Source organism: Heteronotia binoei, chromosome 15 (genome assembly GCF_032191835.1).
Source record: "Heteronotia binoei isolate CCM8104 ecotype False Entrance Well chromosome 15, APGP_CSIRO_Hbin_v1, whole genome shotgun sequence".
NCBI classification, from domain to species: Eukaryota; Metazoa; Chordata; class Lepidosauria; order Squamata; family Gekkonidae; genus Heteronotia; species Heteronotia binoei.
In genome coordinates this window covers 14339936-14357321 of record NC_083237.1, presented here as the reverse complement: position 1 = coordinate 14357321, position 17386 = coordinate 14339936, and the positions used below count along the sequence as shown (strand labels likewise).

The following is a 17386-nucleotide window of genomic DNA, read 5'->3' as shown; positions in this document are numbered from 1 at the left end:
ATTTGCCTCTCCTTTGGAACCATAGATGACCAAAACACTTTGGGATCTTTTAAAAAAAATGAAATTCAACAATAACTATGTTTTCCTCTTCTGATGGATACATGATGAAAGCTGCACAGGGCCAGCTAAGTATACTCTTACAAGAAATAGGGCTGCCAAGCCCTCAGTCCGGGCGGGGAATCTCCCACCTGGGAGGTTCCCAACCTGCCAGCCCACATTGTGATGACATCACTGGTGTGATGATGCCACCCGGAAGTAACATCATCAAAATGGCGGCACCCATGTGGGGCCGCTCTAGGCATTTCTGAAAAAACTCTAAGGTTTTCCCGGATGCTCTAATCATTTGGGAGGTAAAACTCTATGGTGCAAATAGGTACAATAGAGTTTTAACCTCCCAAATAGCTAGAATGACCAGGAAAACCATAGAGTTTTCCCGGAAACGCCTACAGCGGCTCTGCATGGGTGCCACCATTTTGATGATATCACTTCTGGGTGATGTCATTTCGTCATGCGTGCATCATGCACACGAATGTCCCCCACCAGGGGATGAAGAGGACTTGGCAACCCTACTAAGAAACTAAAGGTTTTGACTGGCTTCTATAGGAAACCTAGATTTGTCGTTGGGTAATGTGTGAGAAGGCCCTAAATTAAGCATAGAAAATTATCAAAGCAAAAATTACATGAGGCATAAAACATGATCTTATTAAAAACTGATAAATCACCAGGCCAGAATGGCATACATTCAAGTGTTCTGAAAGAACTCAAATTTGTGGATCTTCTGACAGAACTTGTAATCTTTCATTAAAATCTGCCTCCATTCTAGAGGACTGGAAGGTAGCTAATATCACCCCCATCTTTTAAAAGAATTCCAGGGGAGATTCAGGAAATTACAGGCCAGTCAGTCTGACATCGATACTGGGTAAGAAAACTAGGGCTTTTTTTGTAGCAAGAACTCCTTTGCATATTAGGCCATACAACCCTGGTGTAGCCAATCTTCCATGAGCTTACAGGGCTCTTAGTACAGGGCCTACTCTAAGTGCCAGGAGGATTGGCTACATCATGTGTGGCCTAATATGCAAAGGAGTTCCTGCTACAAAAAAAGCCCTGGTGGAAACCCTTATTAAAGAGAGATTAGTAGGCACATAGATAAACTAAAGCTATTGAGGAAGATTCAGCATGGGTTCTGTAAGGGAAGATCTTGTCTCACTGACCTGTTAGTGTTTTTTGAGGGGGTGAACAAACATGAAGACAACAGGGACACAACAGATGTTGTTTATCTTGACTTCCATAAAGCTTTTGATAAAGTTTCTCATCAAAGGCTCCTAAGTAAGCTCAAGTCATGGGGTAAAAGGACAAGTCCTCTCATGGATCAAAACCTGGCTAATTAATAGGAAACAGAGAGTGAGTATAAATGGGCAATTTTCACAGTGGAAGGTGGTAAGCAGTGGGGTACCACAGAGCTCAGTACTGGGTCCGATGCTTTTTAACTTGTTCATGCATGATTTGGAGTTGGGAGTAAGCAGTTAAGTGGCCAAGTTTGTGGATGACACTAAATTGTTCAAGGCAAGAACCAGGTGAGAACCAGGGAGGATTGTGAGGCACTCCAGAGGGATCTGTTGAGGCTGGACGAGTGGGCGTCAATGTGGCAAATGAAGTTCAATGTGGCCAAGTGCACATTGGGGCCAAAATACCTAACTATAAATAGAAGTTGATGTGGTCCAAACAGTTGGGGAGTGACCAAGAGAGAGATCTTGGAGTCATGGTAGATAACTCATTGAAAATGTCGAGACAGTGGCCACTGCAGTTAAAAAAGGCAAACACTATGCTGAGAATTATTAGGAAGGGAATTGAAAACAAATCAGCCAGCATCATAACATATGGAATTCACTGCCACAGGAGGTGGTGGCGGTTACAAGCATGGATGGTTTCAAGAAGGGATTGGATCAACATATGGAGCAGAGGTCCATCAGTGGCTATTAGCCACAAGGTATCGATAGAACTCTGTCTGGGACAAGTGATGCTCTCTATTCTTGGTGCTTGGGTGGGGGCAGCAATGTCCTGGCCCCACAGGTGGATCTCCTGATGGCACCTGGGGGGTTTTTGGCCACTGTGTGAAAGTGTTGGACTGGATGGGCCATTGGCCTGATCCAACATGTCATCTCTTATGTTCTTATGTTACCCAGAGACCTAAAGCAGGAAAAGAGAGTTCAAAAGCTAAGTGAGACGTTTTAGATAAACAGGCTGTCTGTAAGAAAGAAAAGGCCATCTCCTCAGTGTCTGTGTGAGGGAAGTGTCACTATTCAACTTGTAGGTTCTTAGTAATGCACTGAACTGGCTTGAGTTGTGAGCTGTGTTTACCACCAGTGGTGTTCTGATCATCATCTCAGCAACAAATTTCTCAGAAACAAAATCATTGCGTTTAAACACCCTCTGGGATATCCAGGGCTCTGTCTGATTTGCATCACTATTTCAACTTTGCATTTATATGGAAGGTATTTTGTTGCTGATTCCCATACAAATCAAAACTCAAGCAAAGTAAAAGTGGGATCCATCCAGCTTTTCCACCAGTGAGGAAATAAGGAGGTATCTTCTTTGACCACACACAAAAGAGCTCTGTTGAGAATTATGGAACTTGCATGGACAAAAGCCATGTAAGATGTGAACCACTGTACGAAGTAAACTGGGTAAAATTGAATGAAACCGCTAGCTGGATCCAAACTAATTCAGCACCCTCATCTCTTTTCCTTCATAACCTTCAGCTTCTACATGTTTTCATTTTGAGAAGTGTAGATTATAACAAATGCATCAGCTAACATACATGCAAACCAGCTTCAGTTGTGTCTCTTAATTTTGTGGAGGAACAGTCATTTCAATTAATTACCAAATGGTATTTTATCCCTTTAAGGCAGCGCTATATAAGTTGAGATATTCAGTCTTTATAAGTTGAGATATTCAACTCATGTAAGTTGAGATATTCAGCTGGAAAAAAACTGCAGGCAAATAGTAAGTTTCATTCATTGCTGGTGGAACTGTCCTTGCATTAACGACTCCTGGAAAACTGTAGTGGCACGCATACGTGAGATTACTTTGTTACAGAAAAAAATAACATAGCATAAAAATTACAAACTCCGCTGCTTATTATACCTTATTACTGAGAAATGGTTTCCCATACTAGAATATATCTCATCATAATGTATGCCCGAAAGACTACAGAGTTAGTGATTTTTTAAATATTTTAAATATTTTACGAATAGGCTCTTTTTTAGATTTCATATATTGTAAATTGTAGATTTAACTTTTACAAAAGTCAGAGTGTTAATATTATGACTTATTTGTTTATATTGTTACTGTTGAGTTGTTAGAGGCAGCTTTAAAGCTGTAATGGATTTATACATGTTTCTTCTTCAACTGTTATGTGCAAATTTATAACAATAAACTCCAAAAATTGTGGAGGAAGAGGGACTCATGGCACCATTTTGACATTGGTCATTGCTTTGCTAGGTCAGCAATCAGAGGACTGTTTTCCAATTTACACTTAAAAAAAGAAAATTGGTTTAACATTTCACTCCCCCTCCCCCTTTTCATGCCCAGTCAACAAAGCTGGATTAAGACCAACTGATGCCCTAAACACAGTCCTACAATAGTGCCCCTCAGACCTCCCATTGCTTAACCAACAAGACGGAACTGAAACTCTCATGCCATAAAACTAATGTAATATTTGGTGATACCTTTAAAGTTGTACACAGCAGATAAGGATAATTTTTAAAAAACTGACTGAAGCTGAGTGTGTCAATGAAATTCAGGGCATGATAGCTGGGAGAGAAATACTTCTGCCGTGTTGCCCTTTGCTTGGTTCCTTAGCACATGCTTATTTTGCTTATCCAGAGCAGCTAGTCATACAGTGATTTTTGAGCAAGTTATTCTTAAACAGAAAATTCAACTGGGTAATATGAGAGCCGAACCACTGATAGGAAAAAGTGAGAAGGTAGAGTGGTTTATACTGTTAAGAATGCTGAAGAAAAGGATCCACCATTAACTGTTTCTTGTGCTAAAATTCTCTTTCAGGCCACAGTTTGCGGAAGTGTAACAGTAGATTAATTTACTAATCCGGAGATTTTTTTTTAAAAAAAGCAAACATTGATAATGTGGTACACAATAACAGAAATTAGTGAGTGGAGGATAAAGTTCATCACAAGGATAGTGCTGGAACGGCTTCTGATTTTATTACCGTGCTCTGTTATATGCAAGAAGCATTCTATTCATTGCACCAGAGCAATTGGATCATCTTCCGGTTCCTCATGAATTTTATCGGCCTAGTGACCTGCTCATTGGTGCGATTGTTTCTCAGGTCTTCTATGTCTATGACACACCCTCTTTGCATGAGCAACCTGCACAGTTGTTCATTTCTGAATCTATGTGAGACATTCCTTGACTTGCTATTTTTTTATTTAGTTATGTCTTCAATGTGTGTGGCTTTGTAAAGAGGAAGGGAAGATTGGCCCTTTTCTTGTGGACACAGAATCTATGATTTGGTGCATAGAAGACCCCAAAATGGGCAGAGAGAGGCAGAGTGGAGAGAAAGAGAAAGGAGAAGAAGGGGCTTATTAGTTCATAGCCTGTACTTAGGCTTAATGGAATTGAGTTCAAGAATTCACAGAACAGGCTAACACTGAAGACAAATCTGGACAAAGATGGATCTTAACACAATATTTCCACCCAATATTGTGATAGATGCGAAATTTGCAAAATACAGACAAGAGCTTGTGAACATGGGGTTCTGGTTCAGTGTGTCCACTTAGCACACAGTCATCTACATTGCATTGAGTCTGCAGTTGGATAATGGCAATTTGATTTATTTTAAAAAGTGAAAATCATTATTAGCCATTGAAGCCATGAATGTTATTGTCCCAAGTGATCCTAAATTTATTTTATTTATTTATTTTTATTTTATTCGATTTATATCCCGCCCTACCCCACCGAGGCGGGCTCAGGGCGGCTTACAACACAAAAACTAACAACTCAATTTAAAATACATTAATAATACATTGATAATTATAATTATACAATAAAATACATATAAAATACATAAAACATGTAAAACTTACTTCAGTATGTACTATGCTACCTTCTTTAAATCAATTCTTCAATATTCCAGTATTAAAAATCTGATGTTCGAGATTTGAATATTCAGGCATTTCGATAACAATTAATTATATGCCAACCGGAAGAGGGCTGTTTTGCAGGCCCTGCGGAACTGTTCAAGGCTCCGCAGGGCCCTTACCTCCTCCGGGAGCTGATTCCACCAACAGGGAGCTGCAATCGAGAAGGCCCTGTCTCTGGTCACTTTCAGACGGGCCTCCTTTGGCCCAGGGATTGTAAGAAGGTTTTGGGACCCCGATCTCAGCACTCTCTGGGGAACATGTGGGGAGAGACGGTCCCTAAGGTAGGCAGGTCCCAGGCTAAATTTCAAATGAAGGGCAAGACTTTATTTAAAGCTACACTCCTAGATTTATAACAACAACCTTAAAAACTCAATATAAAATTTATATTATAGGTTTGGAAAGGTACAAATATTTATTTTAAAAGGCTTCCATGGTTAATGAATAAAGTAATGGAAGCAGTAATTCATTTGTTTGTTTTTCTTCTATTTATATTCTGTTCTCCCCCACAATCTACTCCACTCTGTTTTGAATTCTTGAAGGCTGCTGCTTGATTTGACTTTTTAAAGGGTTTTGCCAAAGAGTATTAAACAACTACAGACTTCGGTTCCAGAATGAAGATATTCAATGTTCTGATACGCTATGCTGCATATTTTACTCCTACGGATTTTCTGCGTTTTGTGAGATTCTTCCTTGAGCTATTATTCATAGGGAGGGGGAAGTCTTTATAGTGTTCTCATTTGTATGTTTATTTTTTGTATGCTAACTTGGATTAGAATGCATGTATATCAATCAGGCCTCAGATCCTGAACCTTTCTGATCCCCCCCTCCTCCCTACTTACCTTGTCCATTGAATAGTACATGCAGCAGCATAACAATCCCTGATTTAGGAGAGTGGGCAGTCAGCCAGCCTCCAGCAGCTTTGCCACACACCCCAGCAGCCCTCATTAACCCCTGGAGAAGCCTGTGCCACCCTTTCTCCACTTCCTATGTGATTTTGGGTGGCTGGTGGCTTACTGGTTTTTTGACTGTGGGCAGGAAAGTCCCAATGAAGCCACGCAATACATGGCAGTCATCCGGCTATTGCCCCATTTCAAATGGAAATGGATTGTGTTGGTTGCCGCAGATGATGATAACGGGGACCGGTTCTTGCAGATCATGATGCTAATGCTTTCCGAGAATAGCATCTGTTTTAATTTTACTGTAAGATTATCAAAACAGGCGTATTTGCAAGGTGGGATGGATGTGTTTGCAAAGCAGAGAGAGTATTTTTCTATTTATGATGAAAGTAAAGCCAATGTTATGTTTTCTGTATGGAGAGAACTCATCCTTGTTTGGTCTGAGAATGTTGTTGCTCTTAGACCCCTTCATTTCATTTCCACCTGTGCATAAAGTGTGGATTGTTATGTGCCATTGGGACTTTGAATCAATCTCTGTCCAAAGAGTTTCTGTGCTGAGGCTTTGGCCATAAGAAAGCGGATTTTCCAAACCTTGTAATAACTTTTTCTCTATAACCAGTCATATCTATGCAGTTGTGAAGTTTAACCCTTGTTTATTAATTTTATATTTGTATGTAAACTGTGTGCTGGTGAACTTCTTGACTGATCTTCAATTGTAATAAATGTTGATAGAGCCAGGTGGGTAGCCGTATTGGTCTGTTAGTTCGTTTATTGTAATTCGCCTTTGACTGTTACAAGTCTACAAAAATCTCAAGGGGCGTTTTTGCACTCACGTTCAGCCGGCACGACCCCCCTCTTCACCGCGCAGGATCTGCGCGGATTTCGCACTAAATGCCGCGGAGCAGCCGGAAGAGCCGGAAACTCCCGTCGCAAAAGCCGCGCAAACGGAAACTGCTTTTTGGCGGTTTACGTTTGAGTGGCTTTTGCACCAGGAGTTTCCGGCGTAAAAGGCTGCTCCGTGGCATTTAGTGCGAAATCCGCGCAGATCCTGCGCGGTGAAGAGGGGGGTTGCGCCGGCTGAATGTGAGTGCGAAAACGCCCAAGGAAAAACAAAGTAAACTAGATGTTAATGAACATACAAAGTAAAGCATATAACAATAGATGCAATACGATAGCAATAACGATGTATTGGTCTGAAGCAGTAGAGTAAATCCAGTGGCACCATTAAGATCAACAAAAGTCTGTTCAAGGTACGAGCTTTCATGTGTGGTGACACTTCTTCAGATACATAGAAATGGATGCATCTATATAGGTGAACAGCAAATTAGCATACAACTAAATGAAAATGTTTTTGACATATGCAAAGACCAAATAGTAACATCAAGCTAAGTTTATAGGTCACACTATGGTTTAATTAATTACAGGGTGGGAAAGTAGTGTAATACGTCAAAGTAGGAGACTTATGTGTGAAAGTACCTTTCTTAATTATTGAGACTAATTGAGACTGTGTTCATTGGGCCTATAGTTGAAGACAGCAACATCTTTGTATTTCCATTTTATTCTTGCCTCCCACTTGTCCAGTTCGTGATCTCCCCATGAAGGGAGGGAAAAGTGCTATGTCATCATTATTGGAGAATGTTTATTCATTTTATCTGTTATTAACTTCCTTATTCTCCTATTCATTGTATTTTATGTATGTTGTATGTTTTATCATTATGTACACCACCCTGAGCCCTTTAGGAGAAGCTGGTCAGTGATGATGATGATGATGACCAATTACTGAACTTTACTCTTTTAATCTGTATTGTTGACTTGTTTTAATTCCTGTTGAGTTGTTTTAATTCCTGTATTAATCTAGTTGATGTACATCACCCAGAGCCTGGCCTTGGCCAGGAATGGGTGAGTCACAAAATGAATAAATAACAACAACATTAATGTCATTTCATCATTAATAACTTCACTGGCTTCCATATATTGCATCTGTGGCATCCCTGGTTTGTAATGGACCATGGCTAAATACAAATAAACATTTGAACATTGCATTTGCGGTTCACAACAGAATACACTGGATCTTTGTGCAGGTTTTACCTTTAATTATTGGTGGTGGAAAGTGCCATCAAGTTGCAGCCAACTTATGACAACGCAATAGAGTTTGCAAGGCAAGAGATGTTCAGAGGATGTCTCTGCATACCGACCCTGGATTTACTTGGTGCTCTTCCAACCAAATGCTAACCAGGAGCAACACTGCATAGTATCTGAGACATAATTACATCAGACTAGCCTAGCCCAATAATTAATTTTTAGAGTCTTTAATTTGTTTTCTTATCAAATGTTCTCTTTTGTTCATCACAGGCCTCACTATTAAGATGTACCATTTGGGCAGAAAGAGGCAGCCCAATAACCCAGCACTGGAAGCCAAGATGGAGAAAATCTCCACAATCACCATATCTTTCCCTCTTGTACTCAAGTAAGTTGGAAAAAAGGAAAGCCATACACTGCAGAAGACCAGCATGCTGAAGGTAATGAACTTGGCTTCATTAAAAGTGTCAGGCAATTTTCTTGCTAGGAAAGCCACAGTGAAGCAGACAATGGCCAGGAAGCCCAGATAGCCAAAGACACAATAAAACAGGGTGACTGAGCCTTCGTTGCACTGTACTATGATTTCTGCAGTCAGTGAATGCATGTCCAAATCTGGGAATGGAGGAGAAATACCCAACCATAGGCCACAAATGCCTATTTGCACTGAGGAACAGAAAAGAACAGTAAAATGAGCCAACTTTTTCCCTACCCACTTCTGGAAAATGTTCCCTGGCTTGGAAGCCATGAAGACCACCACCACTATGATGGTTTTTGCTAACACAGAAGATACCGCAACAGAGAAGATGATGCCAAAAGCTGTTTGTCGGAGGAGGCAGGTCACCTGGTTAGGCTGTCCAATGAAGAGCAGAGAGCAGAAGAAGCAAAGGAAAAGGGAGACAAGAAGAATGTATGTGAGGCTCCGGTTGTTGGCTTTGACTATGGGGGTGTCCTGATACTTGATGAAAATTGCAAGCACCATAGCTGTGATCAGAGAAAAGAAAAGAGCCATAAATGCTAAAACAATGCTCAAAGGATCTTCAAAGGAAAGGAAACTTGGAAGCTTGGGCATGCATTGATCTTGGAATTTGTTTGGAAAGTAACCCTCTGAGCAAGTGATACAAGAATCCATATCTGAAAGAAGAAGGTAATGACATTTAGGAGCTTTCTCCACACAATAAGAAGAAGCTATCAAAATCTGGAAACTGAGTTGATTCCAAGATCACAAGCTGCTTCATATATTCTCTCAAAACCATATTTTCCCCCTTTAGAAAGAACTGATATGATACCTTGCAGAGTTCTTTTTAAAAATGTTAATTAAAATTACTTCCAAAGATATTTGGGTTCCTGGACATCTGATTGCCTAAGCATGAGGGGATGTTTTTGTCCTTCAGTATTGGAAAAGGCTATCTTTTAATGTCTCATGTCCCAAACACTGGTGTTATGCATTATATATACTTTGTGATAATTTGCCCTTTAAAGTTTTAAGACTCTTGCAACCACATTTAACCTCTTCATCACATTCCCCAGAAGGATAGAAGTTAAAATACCCTTCTAGGCACCACTCTTGGTTTCTCTCCCACAGCATTTCTGGATATATGATTGGGTTAATCTTTCATTTTTTTTACAAAATATTTATTGAAATTTTGTTTTTAAAAAAGACAAGAAAGAAAAAAGAAAAAAATCAACCTGCATCATGCAACAATCAAAAACATGTTAAAAGATATAAATGGTAGAAATTGAATTATGGCTATACAAAGGAAGAACCATAACAATAACAATAGCAGGAACCTAAGTTTTAAATATTAGATATAGTAAAAACCAGGGTTTTTAAGCAGGAATGCACAGGAGCGCAGTTCTGGCTGCCTTGGAGTTAGAGGATGTGGCCTAATATGCAAATGAGTTCCTGCTGGGCTTTTCTACAGAAAAAAGCCCTGACTAAAAGCCACCTAAAACAAGGAGCACATATATAAACTGGAAAATATGCCAGTTTTGGAATTAAACTTTCTTAACTGTACATATCTTACCTTCTTGGTCCGACATCTTCCCTTCTGGACACAGAACACAATCATAACAGCAAGATTTCTCTCCCTCCTTCATTTTTCTGCTATTGCCAGGGTAGCACTTGTCATTACACAGAGAAAAGGGAGGCGTCTGTCTTTGAACAATGGAACAATTGAGACCAGAAAAGGTACTGAAGAGTGCATATGTTCATATATAAACATAACCTTCTTCACATTGGTTCAATTCATAGTCACCTTCCCTTTAAAATGACTTCCTGAACTGTTGCCTTTATTGAAGATCTCTCCTCAACATCTCCCTTTTATAAAGAATGCAAAAAGATGGGTGTTTGGGAGCCTTCAGGTCCTAGATTTTTGCAGAGCATTCTCCATGTTCTACTCATTCTCAAGATTCTAATGATGTCATTCAGTGGTCTAATAAATATTCAAGAACCTGAAGGAAAACCTTGACCTAGATAGTCCAGGCAAGCCTGATCTCATCAGATCTCAGAAGCTAAGCAGGGTTGACTCTGACAAGTACTTGGACGGGAGACCTCCTTGGAATACCAGGAGGTGGGAGTCAGGGGCAGGCTTTATTCAACCCTCTCCCTGAGTATCCTCCAGCCCCCAAGAAGGGGGTCAGTCACCAGAGGTCGCCATGACTTCCAGAATCTCTCTCTCTCATGCACACATACAAACACACATACAAAGAACATGAAGGAAAGTACAAAGTCTTATGGAAATCCATATGGATTTGCAGTAATTTCCCAGCTTGGTGGCTGAAGATCTCCTGTTATTACTTATCAATCCTATCCAAACTTAACCAAGAATGGTTGTGTTCAGAAACCCTTGCAAAATCTTCAGAAAATTTCCTTCAATTTATCTTTGATGTTATTTCCAGGTATTTCCTGCACTTCCAGCACTGGCATTCAGAACCTACTTTAACTTGCCCTTCCAATTGATGTATACATTATTAGCACAAGGTCTGGTAGTATATGTATGTAATATGTAACCTCACAGGTAGCCTATTCATTGGTGTGGGAACTCACTGTCTAAAACATGGTACTAGTCCAAAAGATTAAATCTTTGGACAGAAAATGGTACCTTCATTATTATTGGGGGAGGGACAGTGGCTCAGTGGTAGAGCATCTGCTTGGGAAGCAGAAGGTCCCAGGTTCAATCCCTGGCATCTCCAAAAGAGGGTCCAGGCAAATAGGTGTGAAAAACCTCAGCTTGAGACCCTGGAGAGCCGCTGCCAGTCTGAGAAGACAATACTGACTTTGATGGACCAAGGGTCTGATTCGGTATAAGGCAGCTTCATATGTTCATATGCCACATTGATAAATGTTATGTGTCAATGAAAGCACTGCATGAAGAAAGGCTTCTACTTGTTTCCCTTCATCCACTGTCAATGGATCGGCAATTGAGACATAATGTGGCTCTATCCCACCTGACTGAAGTCCCTATGCCACTATGTTCCCTGCAAAAAATACGGGTAGGAGCTACAATAGAAAAGACTACTCAAATCAAGGAATCACCACGTCCCGAATCCTATTTCACAGTTTATTGAAAGTTTCTTTAAGAATGACCAATGGAAGCTGATGGAATGTTCAAGAGACGGTGACAGTTAAATACCATTCGTTCACTTGAAGTCAGCTGGCAGAGGGAAGAATTTTACACCTGATTTACATACTACATATTATCAGCAATAAATCTGATGGTACATGAATAGAAGACTGTGAGCTCACAGACAGCACATTCACTGGGAAGAGGACTTATTGTTCAAAAGATACCACAAGTCCAAAAGTTAAAACTTTCAGTTTTTATCCAGACCAATTGTGCCATCATTATGTGTCACATTGTAGAATTTAATAGGTCAACAAAACACTGCATGAAGAAGGGATGGTAGGGGAGGGACAGTGGCTCAGCAGTAGAGCATCTGCTTGGTAAGCAGAAGGTCCCAATTTCAATCCCTGGCATCTCCAACTAAGAAGGGTCCAGGTAAATAGATGTGAAAAACCTCAGCTTGAGACCCTGGAGAGCCACTGCCAGTCTGAGTAGACAATACTGACTTTGATGGTCCGAGGGTCTGATTCAGTAGAAGGCAGCTTCGTATGTTCATATGATTCTATTTCTTTCTCTTAAATCTATCATCAATGTATCGCCATCTGACAGACAACGAGGCTCTTTCCCACCTGACTGAGGTCCCCGTGCCACTCAATTCTGTCCTCATGAATGGTGAGCTCTTTTCCTGGAAGACTCTGAGAATCCAGCTTCCCAACTTTGACTCGGATATAGGAGTTATTTGGGAAAGTTACCAAGTTGGTCAAGTCAAACCCAGCTACCAATCTTCCATTATCATTGAACACAATTTTATCTCCAGCACTGTTGTTGAATGAAATCCTCTGAAGAAATGGGTGCAACTATGAAGAAAGGAAAAATGGGATGATACTGTGTTGGGATAGTCACTATGGGATTTTTTAAAAGAAGTGTCTAGAATGATTCCGATAAAGAGAATGGAAGTGGTTTTAAAATGCAACTACTATACATTTGAAGCAAGATGGTCGTGTAGCTGATACTATTTTAAATACTAGTTCTAAACTGATAATATAAAGTACTGCTTTGAAGACTTGCAGTAAGATACCCATAAGGAGTAGGAGTAGTTTATTTTATTTTATTTTATACCCTGCTCTTCATTCCCTTAAGGAGTCTCAGAGAGGTTTACAATTCCCTTCCCTCCCTCTTCCCACAACAAACATCCTATGCGTTAGGTGGAACCGAGAGAACTCTGAGAGAACTGTGACTGACCAAAGGTCACCCAAGACGGCTTCATGTGGAGGAGTGGGGCAGCAAACCCAGTTTTCCAGATTAGAGTCTACTACTCCTAACCACTACATCACACTAACAATGGTCCACACTAGAAGCAATGAGGCTAGAAGTGTTGTAGTTCTTCTGTATTCCTACCCGGCAAGGAGGGGATGAAGGTGCCCAGTAAAAGGCAAGTGCTTGTACTGATGATTTGAACATACAACGGTATATGAAAGGGATCTTGAGCAGTGGGGAGAGCTAACCTGCCAGGGCTCGAGTGTTAGAAATGCCTTTCTGTCCCCATCCTTCACAACTGCATGCTTGGCTCTGTATGAATGCATCATATGCAAGGAATGTGCTATAGTATAGACAGCATTATAGATACTGTAGCTGTGGCCAGTCATGCTCATTTCAAAGAAGGTTGCTGGAACACTCTCCAGTCTCTCTTCTCCAGTGCATAGTCCATTAGAATTTTCTAGATGCACAGAAGATGGGAATTCACAGCCAAATACTTCTTCCCAAAAGCCCCTGATGAAACCATTCTCATTTGTCCAGGAAGGTTTCTTAATCTGAAGAAATTTTTGGAATCCTAGGATTGCTCTTGAGTGAATTGTGAAAGAAAGAGCACCATGGAAAATCCGTATATCAAATCCCTGTAGAATATTAGATAATGCAAAATCAATCTGAGCAGTTGTAATCCACACTTTTGCTTCAGAAGTTTTCTCCATATGTTCTGTGTCTCCTATGAACATCATCTGTGCTCGTTCCCAGAGACTATATGCCAGCCACAGAATGGTTGAGGTTTCTCCATATACCACAATAACATTTGCTTTGCTTTCCAGAAAAACATCAGTATTACTGTTAGCTAACATCAGCAGGTCAGATATTCTATCCATTTGGACCTTTCTGAGAGCCCTTTCTGTGAAGGCTACACAGATTCCACTTCTAGAAAGCATTGGCTCCAAGTTCTGCAAGAACTGTTCTCCACCTTCATCATCGGGAGTGACGAACCCAACCCATTTCCATTTGAAGTGGACAAGCAACTGGACAATTCCAATATACTGAAGGGCTTCATTGGGGACCATGCGGTAAAATGAAGGGAAATGGGCTGAGTCATTCACATTTGATTTAAATGAACCAAATGAAATCTGGAGAATAAAAGGTGTTACAGAGAGGTCATAGCAATATGTTAGGACCACTTTACATATTGCTTTCTTATGTATAAAGCTACCTAAATTTTACCAAGAGATGCTCATTCACTCATTGGTTTGATTGACACCTTGCTTTCACAGAGCAATCTTGAGAGCTGAACATTTGAGAGACGTCACAACAATCTCCAAACAGCTAGAACCTAGTAAATTGTGTGTTGGGGGGGGGGGACCAGAAGGCCTTTAACCTTTTTCACATAAGATACACTTAGGAAAGGAAAGGCAATCTTCTTTCTGGGTATTTGCATACTCTTGTGTTGGATACTGGAATCACTCAAGGGTATGCTGAAGAGTTTTCTTGAGCAAAACCACATATAAAGAAAGAACCCAAGGCCTACCAGATCCTTCACAGCCCCTTGCCTAACCAACTTACCCAGAACTGTCAGGAAAATCTGAGGCTGAAACTGCTCCAGGCTCTGGTATCCTAAGACTAATACAAAACATGTACTGGGCTTCTGAACTGAAAAAAATGAATATAACCTTGCCCTCTTGTTCTTCCTTTCTGCCCTGTGGCACAGAATGGTAAAGCTGCAGTACTGCAGTCTGAGCTCCCTGCTCACAACCTGAGTTCGAGGTTGACTCCGCCTTCCATCCTTCCAAGGTCAGTAAAATGAGTACCCAGCTTGCTGGGGGGAAAGTGTAGATGACTGGGGAAGGCAATGGCAAACCACCTGTTAAAAAGTCTGCCATGAAAACTTTGTGAAAGCAACGTCACCCCAGTCTCGGAAACGACTGGTGCTTGCACAGGGGACCTTTCCTTTCCTTTCCTTTCCTTTCCTTTCCTTTCCTTTCCTTTCCTTTCCTTTCCTTTCCTTTCCTTTCCTTTCCTTTCCTTTCCTTTCCTTTCCTTTCCTTTCCTTGTTCTTCCATTTACGCAGAAGTCAGCATCGTACATTCAATGCTCAATATTGACCAATTGCATAAGAACTCTTCTCTTCAACATTCCCACAATTTGTTCAGTCATTTCTCCATCTATTCCTCCATCTGACCCAACAGGACATCATGCTCCCTTTTATTAAACACACATTATCCCAAACTGTTCCCTTCAACTAATTTTGGAGATCCATGTCTGATACAACTGAACATAGATCCAAGTGGGCAGTTGTGTTGGTCTGAAGCAGATGAACAAAGTCTGCTGTTAGCACAAGAAAGCTTATGTTCTGAATAAAACTTGGTTGGTCTTAAATGTGCATCTTGACTCATGCTTTGTTCAACAACTGAACATATTTCGCCTCCTTTTCTAGTTATTATTTTTCTCCCTTTTTTCTTACCCAAAGAAATGTACTAGAAAGACAAATACAGATTGAATGAGCTTGGAGACTGAAAAATCATTTCATTCTCCCTGTGCATTGAGCCTACCTGTGGTATCTTGTAAATACTTAAAATGTCAGCCATGTAGGAGGATGTTTCAAAGCCAAGCCCTCCAATGACCCCAATGACATATTTTTGGATGCCACACTTGAAGTTGGGGGAAAAGCCATCTGATTGGAAGAGCAGGTCAAGAATGGTCCGATAAGTCCATTTTTTATTCATGTAGCTGTCATAGATGTAGAAGCCCAGGGTGACATTGGGCAAGATGTCAGGGTTCTGATTGATTTCTTCGATAGCAAACACTAAGGCCAGAATGTGCTGGTAAAACTTGCTCATCACACTGCAAATAAAAGCAAAGTCTCTGCTCACACCAGAACACAATTGCGCTTGAAATCAAATCATACACAACCTTTTTTTAAAAAAAGAAAATCTCTTCCCTTAGTTGCTTTACCCAGTCTCTGCGGCAAGTACCGTGCTGCATAGAATGAAGGGTGCAATTAAATGTCACACTTATCACAATGAATTGAACCTCATATCATCCAAAAATTGTGCTTCCTCATCACAAGAACCATTCCCAAAGTATTATTTTCGCCTTCCTTTGCTTTCTTGCCATCCCTTTGCAAAAATTGAAATTTAAAAGCAGTGGTTAATTGCTGACTGGTTGAGTGCCCCTTTAAACTCTGAAAATTCAGCAAACACATACTGGAACCTAAAGTGTTCATTTTAAAAAAAAATTATCAGGCCTTGATATTGTTCTGGAGTCTGACCCAGTCCATGCTGACTGGTTTTTAGGAAAGTTAGTTTTGAATGCCATTCCTTCAGCATATTATCATGACTTATACCCTTCAAAGTAACAGACTGAAGGAATCTGCATCATATAAACATGTGGAGTCATCAATTATAAAATCCGCTTTCATTCATTGTGGTAAATTTTTAATATTAATTGCTTACCCTGACAGGGGAATAAAGTCCTCAGATGGGTGTTTTGTGAAAGAAGTATCATGGGACAGGAAAGCAATATGAGTTGCAATCTCACCAATAAGAATTTCACCTGGCTGGTACCACTGGTGAGGGATCTGAAGAGGGTTATCCCCAGTGCACTTCATTGGATGTAGTTTGCATGCCACATGAGGAAGCAACATCAGCATCAACACAGACTTCACCATCCTGATGGGAAAGCAGAATTCTGCACACAGACTCTTCCGGCTCGCTCTGCAGCCTTATTGCTAGCCTCCCAGTGATCAGTTGACTTAGACTTGTTGAAAGTCAGGAGACATTAACAACTCCCATTTAAAAAACCCCTCTGGTTCTTAACCTGAGCTGCCCATTGCACAGTGAGGTTTTTAATATCTACAAATTTCAGATTTCGTTTTCAAATCATTTTTGACAACCCTCTGGAAACTGATTGGTGCCTTGTTTGAATGAGCAAATAACATATATTCTGATAATTGCACAGGAGGTAATTGTTTCAGCACAACTTTTCAGATCCTTTCAGTGTAATTGATTGCTGAACTTCTGAAACAAACATGTTTGTCCATTTTCATTGCCATGTCACTCTGGGAAGGCACATTCCCCCCTTCCCCAACCCCAGATATCCCTAGGACATAACTCAGTAGAAGAAGACATGCTTGGAATAGATAAGGCAGTGCTGTAATTGTGCTCCTTCGGCCCAGGAAGAAAACAGTGAATGCCAAAAACAAAATTAACAATGCTCAGTTCATCCACCGTATGATCAGTGAATCTTACTTAAGAAAAGTGTTCATTGTAGCCATCTACCATTTGTTTCTTTTTGGGGGTGAACTAAGGTGACATCAACATAGGAACAGGATGTTGTAATTTCCAGGTTGTTGTGCAGCTGCAGGTTTTAAGCTTTATATCTTCATTGCATTCTTGGCAAATCTTGCCCTCTCCTTTGCATAACAGAA

General features: G+C 40.5%; 1 protein-coding gene across 1 annotated transcript; it reads right to left on the bottom strand.

The window, feature by feature from the left end:
• Positions 1-8351: 8351 nt before the first annotated feature.
• LOC132583101 (vomeronasal type-2 receptor 26-like) lies at positions 8352-16627 on the bottom strand. The gene is made up of 5 exons (XM_060254768.1): positions 16413-16627; positions 15510-15801; positions 12330-12557; positions 10162-10288; positions 8352-9268 (listed from the first exon to the last, which is right to left on the bottom strand). The coding sequence occupies exons 1-5, from the start codon at positions 16625-16627 to the stop codon at positions 8352-8354; spliced, it is 1779 nt and encodes a 592-aa protein (XP_060110751.1).
• Positions 16628-17386: the final 759 nt, after the last annotated feature.